Source organism: Pterocles gutturalis, unplaced genomic scaffold, assembly GCF_000699245.1.
Source record: "Pterocles gutturalis isolate BGI_N339 unplaced genomic scaffold, ASM69924v1 scaffold20977, whole genome shotgun sequence".
Classification (NCBI taxonomy): Eukaryota; Metazoa; Chordata; class Aves; order Pterocliformes; family Pteroclidae; genus Pterocles; species Pterocles gutturalis.
Window position 1 is genome coordinate 6293 of NW_010110756.1, and position 12447 is coordinate 18739.

Below are 12447 nucleotides of genomic sequence, written 5' to 3' on the forward strand. Positions count from 1 at the left end.
CCCAGCCATACTCAACGACAAGACCCGCAGGCGATCTTCCAGTTGATTAATAAACGTTGGTCTGGTTTTTTTTTTTTTGAATTTTCCACAAAGGCTGCCTGCGTCACGGCAGTTTCTGCTGGTTGCGTTTCTTCCCTAGAAGCTCTTAGCGGGAGCTGAGCTAATTTGGTCTCAGTGGGAGTTATTGAGCTCCGTTAGAAAAGAAACGACGCCTGGGGCTTGACGAAGAGATGCCCAAAGACTGGAGGCGCTGGGCTGACCCCAAAAATCAAAATGCAGGACAGATGGGGGTGAGAAATGCACATTAGAAATCAGGTATGTGCTTCCCTGGGTGAGAGAGCTTGGGTCAGGCGAGAACGGAAAGATAATAAAATATTTTCCTGGTCTGCACACATCCGTGCCGCTCCGGAGCGCGGGCTGCTGGCACGAGGCAGCGCAGATCCGCAGGTTCCGCGGACCGCTGCCTACGCACGATGCGGAGGTGCTGCAGGCACGGAAAATCCTTCCGGGGGGTCGCACGTGCAAGTTTTGTTCTTTTTCTAGAATCAACTTCATAAAGCCATTCAAGTATTTTTTTGTTTTCTAACCTCAGCGCACTGTTGCTGGCTCAGGAATTCCTCCATGCACGGCAAGAGCAGGACTCAGGTCTGAACCAGAGCCGGCAACCAGAATAACTGCATTTGTTTGAATGCTAATGTCATTAAATATTAAAAAAAAAAACATGTGGAAATAGTAGCACAAATAAATACACAAAAATAAATTAAAAAAAAATTAATAAACCCCCACAAAAACTATGTGGAGAAATAAAGTCACGATGCTGAAGGATGGCTCAAAACGGGGCTGGGAGCAGAACACGGCTCTGAAACACGCTCAGCACAGGGGAACGTGACGTGGAGAGGGCAATTTCCAGCCCTTACCGTTCAGCCGGGGCCCTCCTCCGTACCGCCTGTAGAAGAAGTCAGCCACGTACTCTGATATCCTCTTCATCATGGAGATTTTATCGGGATGGAGTTTGCCGTGCGAGCACAGGCAGGCTGTGTTATCGATGGGTTTGGGGGGAGTGGACTCATCCAGCCATTTCTGCAGCCATTCGAGAGAGATGAAGTCGTACGGGGAACCTGGGAGGGGGAAAAAAACCCAAAAAACAAAGAGCAACAAGCCCGGACGTGTCAGCTAACGCACGGCAGATGGTATTTGATAATTACTGCAAAATTCAATGGGAGGTTTAAAAATCAACAGGTTATCGCTGCTGATTAAATCTCCGTGGTATAAAATTTTCAAACATCTGATCCAGCTTCCCTCACCCAATTCTCATCTCCGTATCGCGGATTTCAAGACAGGAGCTCTGCGAAATTAAGATTTGCAAGAAGCAGCGGTCGCTCCGAATGTAAGGAATCCATAGGAAAAAAGCGCTCCGAGGAGGAGAGCTTTCAGCCTGCTGAGCCTTTAGAGGACAACAGTCAAGGAAAGGGGAAGTTTTTCCTATTGTCCATCGAGGGACAAATATAATACTGAAATTACGATCATAAATTAAAGGCTCTTTCTATAACAGAGCTCATTGGGGTAAACTGAAAAATAAACCAGCAAAGAGACAAGGTCAGTCTTCACCCTGTCCCTTCAGCGTCCAAAATTTCCGTGTTTTTTTGGGCTGCTCTTACAATTCCGGGCGAGAAACGTTTTAAGGTTTCCAGTGCAAGCGGAAACTTGCTCAAATTTTTCAGGGCGAGCGTGATTTTTCGTTGAAACAGAGCCGCGGGTTCGCCCTTGTTTGCTCAGGGAGAAACACCTCGCGCAAAGCCAAGGTTCAGGAGCAGGTCAGGGTCTGTACGAGCAGCGAAATATTTGGGTGAAAGCCCCAGATCTCGATAGCGAGACCCAGCGTTGATGCGGAAACCCTTCTGCACGACAATCGGGAAATTAGGAGGAAATTCAACCCGTTCTGCCGCCGTGAGGAGCGCAGCTCAAACCGAGGGGAAACGTAACCGTTGGCTTTATTTATCAAAACCACAAATCCTTAGTGTTTAAGAAGCAACAGAGAAGCTACAGGAAAATACTTTTGTCTCCCAGCTCGCGCTGGACTTCCCCTCTGCAGGAGAAATCAGGAGGATTTTCATCTTACGCAACTCCATCAGAGCCACACAGCCATGACCTCCAGAGCATCGCACCACTGTCAGAAAGGCTTTGCTGCTTTGGAATGAAAGCTGCCTCCCCTGGAAAGTTACTTTTTTTTTTTTTTTTTTTTCTCCTGGGGCAAGGCTACACAAAGCTGGCAGAAAAACGTGTCCGGACAGCTGCGCAGAGAATCGCCAGCTCCGGCGGGATGGGACCCCGGAGCAGCGCTGGGATAACGCTGCCTCCAGCTGCGCTCGTAAAGCTGCTTCCCCCAGGACGTGGGTGCCCGCGGGGCAGCACTTCGGGTCCTGCCATCCTCAAATTGGGGCGGAGGAGCTTTGTCTGCACCTGTAAAACACATCTTTTTGGGATTTATTCCTCTGGTGTGTTAGAAATGCCAAGAGTGAACTATTCTTTTTGCTAAGGGGGAGAGAAAACGCACCAGAGCCACTTGCTGCTCCTATTAATGGTGACTCACGGCAGATTCATGCCTCCGCCACAATTTTTGATTTAATGGTGACATTTGAACACCGCTCAGGCTTGCGGGGACTCGGCAAGATGAGCTGCAACACCCTCCTGGTCGTGAGTTAAGCGCCTGCTGTCGGCAAAGCCGGGTTCGGAAATCGGAGAGGCAGACGTTGACGGGAGCGGAGGGGTCTGCTCGAATCTCGCTGCTGGTTCTGAGCATTGAGCAACGAATATTAAAAGTGAAAAATCAAACTGTCCAGCAGGCTACGCAGTTAAGACATAAAGTCTTTCATTGCAATATTCCTGAGGATTTTAGGAGAGGAGCGCAGTGGAGAGAAATTCCCTGTGCTGGATGCTCCTACAATTGTTTTGAGGGAGACGGGAGGAAAAAAACACGGAGAGGAATAAAAATCCTTGGGCTTGGCCACGCTAAGGTGGCAAGACACAAGGAGCAGGAGGAAAGGATTAACCCCGGTCACTCATCAAGCAGACTACGGGGCTTTGAAGTGCTGGTGGGGATGGATTAAATAATTCTCTGCTGGAGGCCAGGCATTCTCGTACCCTGTTACCTGCCAATAAATTTGGCTCAACGGCTCAAAACTTAACGGGAGCTGGCAATCGGAGACCGGGCGGTTGTTCTGCCTGGATGCTACTCGCCGCTAACGAGATGAGCTGCTCACGGGGCAGAAGCAAACCGTCACCATGCATGGAAGCACCCAGGAGACTGATTGATGGGGAAGGAGCAAGAGGGAATTAGCCATGCCAGAGGCCATGAGAATGAGGAAAAAAAAAAAAAAAAAAAAAAAAAAAGAAGAAAAATAGGTTAAGGCAAAAAAACAAAGAGAAGGAAAGCAAATGTGAAGCATGCACGCAGCAACAAACGACAGCGATCGCTCTCCTCTTCCAAGAGGACGACAGCGAATGCCTTCCGGCAGCGAGTTGTGGGTTAGTTACGAAACGTCACTAATCTTAACAAGGGTCTACTATAAAATACGCCCACAATATCTTACAGACCAGCTTCAGCGGGTAACCTTTTGTAGAGCTCCTTCACCTCCTCGTGTTTGATTTTGCCCCTGGCCACGCTCTGTTTGCGCATCTCGGCCATTTCGTTGCACCACTCCTCGAATTTGCAGTTATCCCGCTCTACCAGCTCCTGCAGAAAAGCTGCGGGGAAAAGAAGAAAAAGCCAAAGTTTCAAGGAAAACTGCCAATTATGTTAATTAGCGACTGGTTAGCTGGGGATAACAAGCCTTAAAAATTCCCCCAACGTGGCCACCAAAAAAAAATGCCGAGCTCTTTCCGAAAGCCGCGCACGCGGACGTTGCTCCCTCCAATAGTTACGGTTGGAGATGATTAAACGTTAACTACAAGAAAAATCATTTACTCAGGGCTCGTTGCTTCGTTAAGAGAAATCCTCGGCTTCCTAACGAGCCTACGCTGAGCGCTGGCAGCCGCGCGAAGTGCAGCGGGGTTTGGCGAGAGGCTGCAGAGCCGGAGCGCGGCAGGACGCCGTGCCGCCTGCTTCCATCCCTCCCGCTGTTCCTCTCGCTCCGGCCATTTCTCAGCTCTCTGCGCTGCCAAGGACCCGCCGTTCCCAGGGCAGAATCGAGATTTTTTTTTTTTTTCACCCCACGGATACACCCGATGCCTGTCCCGACGTGCGGCCACATGCGCCGGCGCGGTTTCAGTGAGAGCGGCCGAGCACGTTTCAAACTCAAGGGCAAAAAGCCCCCAGGAGATGGGAGATAAGCCAGGGAAGAGCCCGGTGTCCATGAACGGGAATTTTTGCTGTCGCCGATGGAAAAAAAAAAACCAAACCAAACAACCCAAACCTCAGCAGGGGAAAAAAGAAGATAAAATATTCCCCTTGCAGGGCTGGTGTAAGGGAGGGGGAAAGCACTGCTTATTTCCTATCTTATTATCTTATTTCCTATTTTGAAGAGCTAAAATATTCCCAGAAACGTTAATTCCTACGCGGCCAGAGAGCACAAGATCCACGTCGGAAGAAAATACAGTATTAAAAACCAACCAGCTCGACCTCCTTGAGGTTGGAGCCAAGTGACATGTCTCCAGCGTCCTGGAAAAGCCGCTTTTAACAGCATCAAAGTAAAATGCCTCAAATTTACAGTTGCATGAAACCTCCCCGCAACCACAGGGCTCGAGTGCTGCCCTTCGCTCCCTGTTCCCTGGCAGCTTTCCACGGGAAACAAAGGCAACCGCGGGGCCGCGGAGGAATTTGGAGCTGGGTGGAGAGGCTTTTTGCCGAGTTATTGTTTCAGGCAGAGGGGTAGGAGGCAAGGGAATGCGAGAGAGGTCAGGACACAGGCTGGAAATGCAGATTCGAGGCAGGAATGAGCATGAATTCCCAAAGTTCTGCCATTCAGAGGGTGGGTTTTAGTGGTGGTGGGGCTGGAAAAGGTTTGGTGCTGCTATTGGGGGGGGAAGCTGAATGATTTACCCCCTCTGCAGGCAAACAGCAGAGATCTAAAGGGGACCAGAAGAAGAGGAAGAAGAGGGAGGAAGGTGGCACACGCCTCCATCCCACAGCACCAGGGGCCTCATTAAGATTTCGAATAGAGCAGCACACAAATGCGAAGCATCGTTAAACGCAGGGGCCAAACCTGCAGGGATTTCTGCCACCCCCGGTAATTCTCAAGCAAGATAGGAACGTGCTCGTACAAAACTCCTGTTCAGGGCTCGCATCCTCTTGTTTTCACGCCGTTTATTCTCAATACGGCAAAGATTAAGCGCTCGCAGAAGAAAACCTGACATGTGTCAGGATTATTCACCTCTAGCATGGGACGTGTGCTGCCGATGATATGTAACCACGCTCTTCTCCTTCGGGAACCGCAGCGGTTCCTGCAGGATCCCGGCTGCAAATCCCAAAGCTCCTGCCGTCACACACAGCGGGATGATCGCCTCCAACCCCCTTCCCATCTCGTCTCGCTGGTTACGACAGCAAGGTCTGAGCAGGCGCAGGGGTTGGAGCGTCAGCTCAAAATTATTTAAGTGTTGGGAAAGCCAAAAGGTTTCACTGCTCGTCACATTGAGTCTCCATATGGCACCTTTGGGGCTTCCCCACGGTGGCTGCAAAAGGGGTTTTGAGCAAAATCCTGACTCCTGGACTGGCTGGAGCACCCCAAGAAGAGATGGAGCAGCCGGGAGAGCCACAGCTCACTCACCTGGTACTTCGACCGTCAGCGATTTCTCGCGGGTCTGCAGCCGGTACACCAGCATGTAAGCATTGCGTGAGCAGTGGGTCCCCTTCCCGCACTTGGGTTTACGAGTCTGGGATTTGGAAGGTTCGGCTGCGAGACAAGAAGGTAAAAGAGAATCAACACACAAGCCCGCTTATTGCTTCTCCATCCATGGGACGAGTTTGCCACCTAGCTGGCTTCCCGCTCCCCGCTGCGCTCTGCCAAGAGGCTTTTTTTTTTGCCAAGCGCTGGGTTTGGCACGAGCCAAAACTGAATCCCAAAGCAAACCCCAAATCCCTCCAGCATTTTTAGGGCAGGATAATTCAAAGGGACTAAAATTAGGAGCCTGTTCTGAACCGCCCTTCACCAAGAGCCTTTCTTCTCTCCCCAGCTGAACCTCACCGAGCCCAAAGCAGCTCTTGCAAAAACATCTTTTCTCCTCTCTGCCTCGTGTTCTGGTCTCCTGACACCAGAGTCAGATCCTCAGGGAAGAAAATCTTATTTACAGGTGACTGCACATGTGAAAAAACAAAACTTTTAGGGAGCAAACAGCCGTGGAAATGGTCATTTTGGAGCAGCTGGTGGTACGATGTGAACTCGTGTTGCAAGAGTCGCCCTTTCCAGGCAAGGGAAAAACACTCAGCTGCAGCTTCAAATCCTTTTTTATTTAAAAAAAATAAAGGAACAATCCTCCTTAGGTCAATAACATTGAAATACTACGAAAAGCGCCCATCTTTCCCAAATTCTGGAAGAATTCACGTGCCTCTCCCACCGCACCATCCAGGGGATTTCCTAGACGCTCTTTAATTTGCATTTCCTCCAAATATTTTCTAAATCGTTCCCATCTGCGCCGCCAGGCTGCAGGACTCTCCCCACAGCTTTATGTTACCGACCTTCTCCTGCATTTATAATGAAGAATAGTCTCCATTTTGCTCAGAGTAGGAAAATATCAACCCCACTTGATAAAAAAATAAAAGCCTTCAGCCTACAGAGGCTTCTAAACACGCTTTACCTTTATTTTTCACGCAGCCTTATTTCAGCAAGAACACTTGTGGTTCAGCATCAACTTTTACAAGATCAAGGCTGCAGGGGTTTATTTTGCATCTCACTTTGTGACGCTGGGCAACTCGGGAGGTTAAAAAGAAAGGCTGAGAAGCTCTGATTCCCTTTTGGGGTTTATTTTTCTGCTCACACCACTAGATGTCCAGCCAGCCGCACGATTTGGTGGCAAGCGAGCAGGAATCAAACCTTAACGGGATGAAAAAGCTGCAGCGGCGGCAGACAGAGTTTCTGTGTGTCGTGATGGGACGCAGGAAGGCATTTACGAGCAGGAGAGCTGAAAATAAAGCGGCGGCGCAGAGATGTGTGCGCGGAAAGGGAGAGGGAGGAGAACGCCCCACGCCTGCTCGAGGGCGTGTTCGGGATGATGCGGCTTTGTGACCAACCCAGGGAGCAAAAAAAAAATCTGAGGATGTCTTGTCATCGAGCTGTTATTTAAGGATGTTTTAAAGAAAGGGAACATCTCAAAGTCCAATTGCAGCAAAGCACGAGCGTCCTGGCGGGCTGGTGTTTCTGGGAATGGATTGCTTGCATTAAAAGGGAAATTTCTGGCATTAAATTCCCCATTTTGTGACATCACAAAGCATGAGGAACACTGAGTGACTGCAAATCCGAGCACTCAAAATGCCAATTGAATGCAGAGCCACTCCTACAGACAGACTGCAGACCCAGAAACCTGCAGGTCCAGGCTCTGCCCGAGCTCTCCAAGAAATCGAGACCCTGTTCTGCCCAGGAACGCTGGGGCAGCACTGGGACACCAGCACAGGGTGAACCACCAACGGAAGAACAGAACAGAGAAGGAAAAAGTGAAAAGAAAAAAGCACAGATTTGGCTTTCAAGTCATTCTTTGGATCTAGATTTTTTTTTTTTTTTTTATGGAGACTTTACTGCCTCCAAGTAAAACACCTCAGTGGAAAAAAAAAACAAAGTGTGAAGGAAACTGAAAGTAATCTTGTTATCTGTGCCCCAGCCTCCTTCTGCACATCGGCCAAGGAAGCGGCACCTCGCCTGTTCCATCCTGATAGGCAGCTGCCGCCCAAGTTATCGGCATCTTATCTTCTGTGCGGCAGCGAGAGAAATACGAGAGCGGAGGAATCGATCACGAGGCGTAAACACTCACACGGGGCCGAAAGGAGGAAAATCTGGCTGCAATTAACAGAACCGCCGCTTCACACGTTATTCCTACGACGTGACAGTGTGTGTAGGAGTGCTTTTAAGAGCAGCGGGGTCTCCACGGGCTCAGCCTCCATGTTTGGTGAAAAGAGTGATTTTAAAAGTGCACTCACAACTTAAAGGTTTTACCTAGATCTTCCTCAATCCCCAGCTGCAGTTTCTTCCCTTCCATCTTTTCGATGTCTTCGTCGTTGAACTTGTACCACTCGCCCGTCTGCGGATCCTTCACGTGGGCGATGTAGTGGCCGGAGTAGGCGCTGACACCGCGGTGGATGAGGACGGCGCTGAGTTCGTAGACATAGACGCCATCTGGAAAGAAAGCGGCAGTTTGACAGTGCTCCGGATGGAACAGCGCAGATCTTTTCTTTCCTAGAGCTTCATATTTTCACAAGGCAGTGGACAGAGACTGCACTCGGACTCGCAGCTCTCTGAGACCTCGCTAAGGAGGTTGGGGCTTCCACAACCCACCCAGCCAGGTAGTTATTTGAAATGCGGGCTTCAAACAACTCCTGACGGAATTTTCTACCCAAAAGGGGATTCAGAGGAGATCTGCCCTCGTCTGCCGAGGGCGGTGGGTGAAGACAATGAAACCCAGTGCACAAAACTCACTTTTTTGCTCCATGAAAGGCTCCATGTCGAGCAGCTCGGAGAAGCCGATGTAGGTGTTGAGTTTTTTCTTATGGCCGGTTTGTCTGTGCAGAGGCAAAGTTTCAGTTCAGGGGACAGAGATAACGATTCACATTGTAAAGTAACTCCCCTGGAAACCTCCCGAGCATCCCAAGAGAAGCGCACGCACACGCTCAATCCTCAATCTCTCAAATCAACACAGCAAGAGCAGAGCAGACAGCTTCCCAAAGAGCTTCCACGCAAACCCACGGAGCGAGACGCTTACCTGTCGAACACGAAGCGCATCAGCTGCAGGTTGAGCGTGCAGGGAAGGCTCAGCAGCCGGATCTTCCTCGTGGCGTTCTGCTTACTCTGACAAGTTTCGCAAAAATAACGATTGTCTCCTTCTAGTTTTTCTTCCTGAGCAGGGGAGGCAGAAAGAAAGGGCTTGAGAACAGGTTATCGCTGAAAAATCAACGGGTCCAAGCCACTCGACAGCTGGAGACCGAAAAGCAGGGATGTTATTTTAACCGGTTAAGTGTCTCTCCAGCTGCTTTCCAAAATAATCTCTTGGTTAAAAATGCAGGCTGAAAAAAAAAAAATGCACTTTCTAGCACGGCCAGAGGAGGCTGCTCTCACTTTATGGAAAATTTCAGACTGACTCAAGCCCTGTGCTCAGGTCAGGTTTGCTCTCCACTTGACTGAGTTGGTTGATTCCAAGGAGAGACACGGAAAAAGAAAATAATTAAATCGCCCTTTTACGAGCTCACATGGACTGAGTTAATGTAAAGCCACGCTTTAGCCTGGAAACGACAACGCTCTTGCGCTCAACCAAACAAACATCCCCTCCCAAGAGTCATGTCGACGCCCAAGCAGATCCATTCGCAGGGTGAGGCCGGAGGAGAGCACCGACCGCCCTGAACAAGGTCACCGGGCTGTTTCGTTTGAAGGAGGAGTGGACAAACTTGAAGTTCACCATTTTGGGGTTTTAATACGTTCCCACAAACCAGTCGCTTTTCATAGCAGACCTTCCGCAAGCAGAGCGACCGGTTTGCCAAGCGCATCGGCACAGCCGCTGCCCAGCAGCTCGGGCAGAGTCAGGCTTTCAGGTTAGTTCTGACCTCAATATCTTCAGCTGAATCCACACCTTGAACTGGATCTCGACTTAAGATCTAGGCAAATTTTCAAGTCAAATTAAGAGCACTTGCAGCTGTTCCCGCAGCTATTCCCGGCACATTTTCGAGCAGGGAACGTCTCCTGTTGCTATGCAGATGAGCACCAAGATAGAAAACACAAAAAGCAGCCGTTCACCCGGTGCTGCCCATGACAAAGCATGCAGGGACTTTTTGTCAGACTTCAGGGGGTTTTTCCCAACTTTTGGGAAAGTATTTTGATTAAACAGTGACTTTCAAGTGCTTTTTAAACCCATAAACATGCGCATGTGCTATGCTCTGGTCTGGAGCGTGACTCAATCCTTATTTTCTGGGTCTGCAGAAAAAAATATTTCCTTTTGCACACATCTCACCTAGATAACTCGGTCTCTTCCCTCCGATACTGACCTCAAAGGCTGGTAATTGAAGAAAGGAATTCAAACACCGTGCTAAGAACAGCAAGACTCAAAACCCAACGAGCTCGTACCTTAAGAAATTCTGTTATACAGTCTGTCAATTGCTTGTGCCCTTGGATGTTTAACTCCAGCTCGTAGAATTTAGACACGAGTTGGGACTCCCTGCCACACTGGTTGCAGCTAGGATTAAAAAAAAAAAAGACAAGACAAAAATCACATGAGGCCAGTTCAGCGGTCCACGTGTCTGAACCCCCCAGCCACTAGTAAATTACTCCTCGATCTAAGTAACAAGGAGAAAAAGTGGTTTTAAGTCAGAATTCATGTGGTTCACACGTCTACGCCACGAACACTCCGCAAGAAGGTGGCAACAGGATAACAGTATCCACCAGGAAAACCAGGAGCACCGGCTTACGACTCGCATACGCCATTTTATACCATTTTTGAGGCGAAACCCACAGCTCGGAGAACTCAGGAATGAAAACACGACACCTGAGTACTCTATTTTCTGCCCGCAGGACTTCACGTTCCATTAACTCGCAGATTGTTGTGGTTTAACCCCAGTTGGCAACTAAACACCACACCACGCAGCCGCTCGCTCGCTCCTCCCCGGTGGGACGAGGGAGAGAATTGGAAGAGTGAAAGTCGCTGTCCCGGTTGTGTGCCCCCCCAGCTCCTTGTGCACCCCCAGACTGCTCGCGGGTGGAGCAGAAAAGGCCTCGACTCTGTGTGAGCACTGCTCAGCAATGACGAAAACATCCCTGGGTTGAAAATATCCCTCGGTTATCAACACACAAATCCCAAACACAGCCCCCTACCAGTTACTACGAAGAAAATTAACCCTGCCCCAGTCAAAACCAGCACACAGGTTTAATTAGTACATCTCCATTAAGGGATTAAAAGCAACTGGAGAACTGCAGTGACACAATCAGGAAACCTAAAAAGCGAAAAACCTCTTTGGGCAGAAGCTTACCTGCCTGCTCTGGCTGTTTGGAGGTATCTTTCCCCCTTGAAATTATTCCAAAAAGGTTTAAATATTTCCAGCAAGGTTCTTCCCAAAGACCAAATACTTACACCGTGACGTAAGCGTACTCTCCGCAGAACTGCTTTTGCACGATGTTTCGAACATCTGGGTTTTTTTGTCTGGATAAAGTATCTTCCAGCAGTGACATGAACAACTTTGAAAACTCCTGGGCATCCTAGAAGAGAAAGCCACAGCACAAAGCCCGATCAAAGCCTCGTCGTTAATTTACTGCTAATTACCCAGAGCCCAACACACAGGCTGTACAGAGGCTCCGGCGTGGACTGAATAAAAAATGAAAAGACCAGTCGGGAGAACTAAAGAACAAGACGAATTTGCCTAAAAGGAGCACGAGGTCCCCAGCGTGAGTTCACCTGGCTCCCAGCCAGCCATGCCGGGCGCTTTGACTTCTGCCCCGCTCCTCGCAGGGCTCGGGAAGGAAAAAAAACCTCCTGCGGAGCTTTCGATCCCATTAGCGGAGCTTTTCCAAAGCTCGACACGCAATACAAGCTGTCCCTGCTTGTGTATAGGTGAGAAGAAAAATAAACACACCCCAAAAATTAGAAGCCACCCTGGGAATTCATCCCCTCCGCCGAGCCTCAGGAGCCTCCCTGCACTTATCTCGGGGCTTTCCTCTCCCACCCCGGCTCTCCTTTGCTCTTCCCTTCAGAAAACAAACAGGTTTTGGCCTCTCCCAGCTGTCCTGCGGATCACCGGTCAGCACTGAGCACTTCCTTCCCCTCCCGCATCCTCCCAAGGAAACACACACTGGCGCTCAGGCTCTTCCTCCTCCTTGGACCTCCCAAAGTGAATTTTTGAGCCGCTCCCTTCTCCCGCATCCTCACTGGCTTTGGCGACAGCCCCGCAGGACCAGCTGTGCTGCTCACCCCCCTCTAAACCCCTTTCTCTGGCCCACACCCTCGTGTCAGACCCCAGTGACCCAACCAAACGTCTTCATGCCCCACAAGGGCCCTTCAACTCCTTCGGAATGACCCACCTGGGAGGAGCAGCCCAAAAGCACCTGCGAAAGGACCCTCGGGGCAGCTTTGGCTCCCAGCCCAAAGGGTGCTGGGCTCAATCAGGCACTAACAACACTCTGTGTCCCCATCCCATCCCTCCCTGTCCCCATCCCAGCCCTCCCTGGGCTCCTCATGAGCTCCCACACCCAGGGAAGGGCCCCCAGCACCACTTTTCCCTTTGTGTTTGTCATCTCACCTCAGATCCCAGCCCAAAGAAGCTAAAATAAA

General features: G+C 49.9%; 1 protein-coding gene across 1 annotated transcript in view; it reads right to left on the reverse strand.

Moving 5' to 3' along the window:
• Positions 1-12447, reverse strand: part of USP48 (ubiquitin specific peptidase 48) — a gene marked incomplete at its 3' end in the record, with an annotated part of 19763 nt that overhangs the window by 5697 nt on the left and 1619 nt on the right. Inside the window, exons 4-11 of the mRNA XM_010073524.1 lie at positions 11254-11378; positions 10254-10362; positions 8902-9035; positions 8619-8701; positions 8139-8318; positions 5763-5888; positions 3595-3744; positions 918-1118 (exon numbers count right to left, since the gene is read on the reverse strand). Coding sequence (XP_010071826.1) covers positions 918-1118; positions 3595-3744; positions 5763-5888; positions 8139-8318; positions 8619-8701; positions 8902-9035; positions 10254-10362; positions 11254-11378 — 1108 coding nt within the window. The remainder of the gene's footprint in view (positions 1-917; positions 1119-3594; positions 3745-5762; positions 5889-8138; positions 8319-8618; positions 8702-8901; positions 9036-10253; positions 10363-11253; positions 11379-12447) is intronic.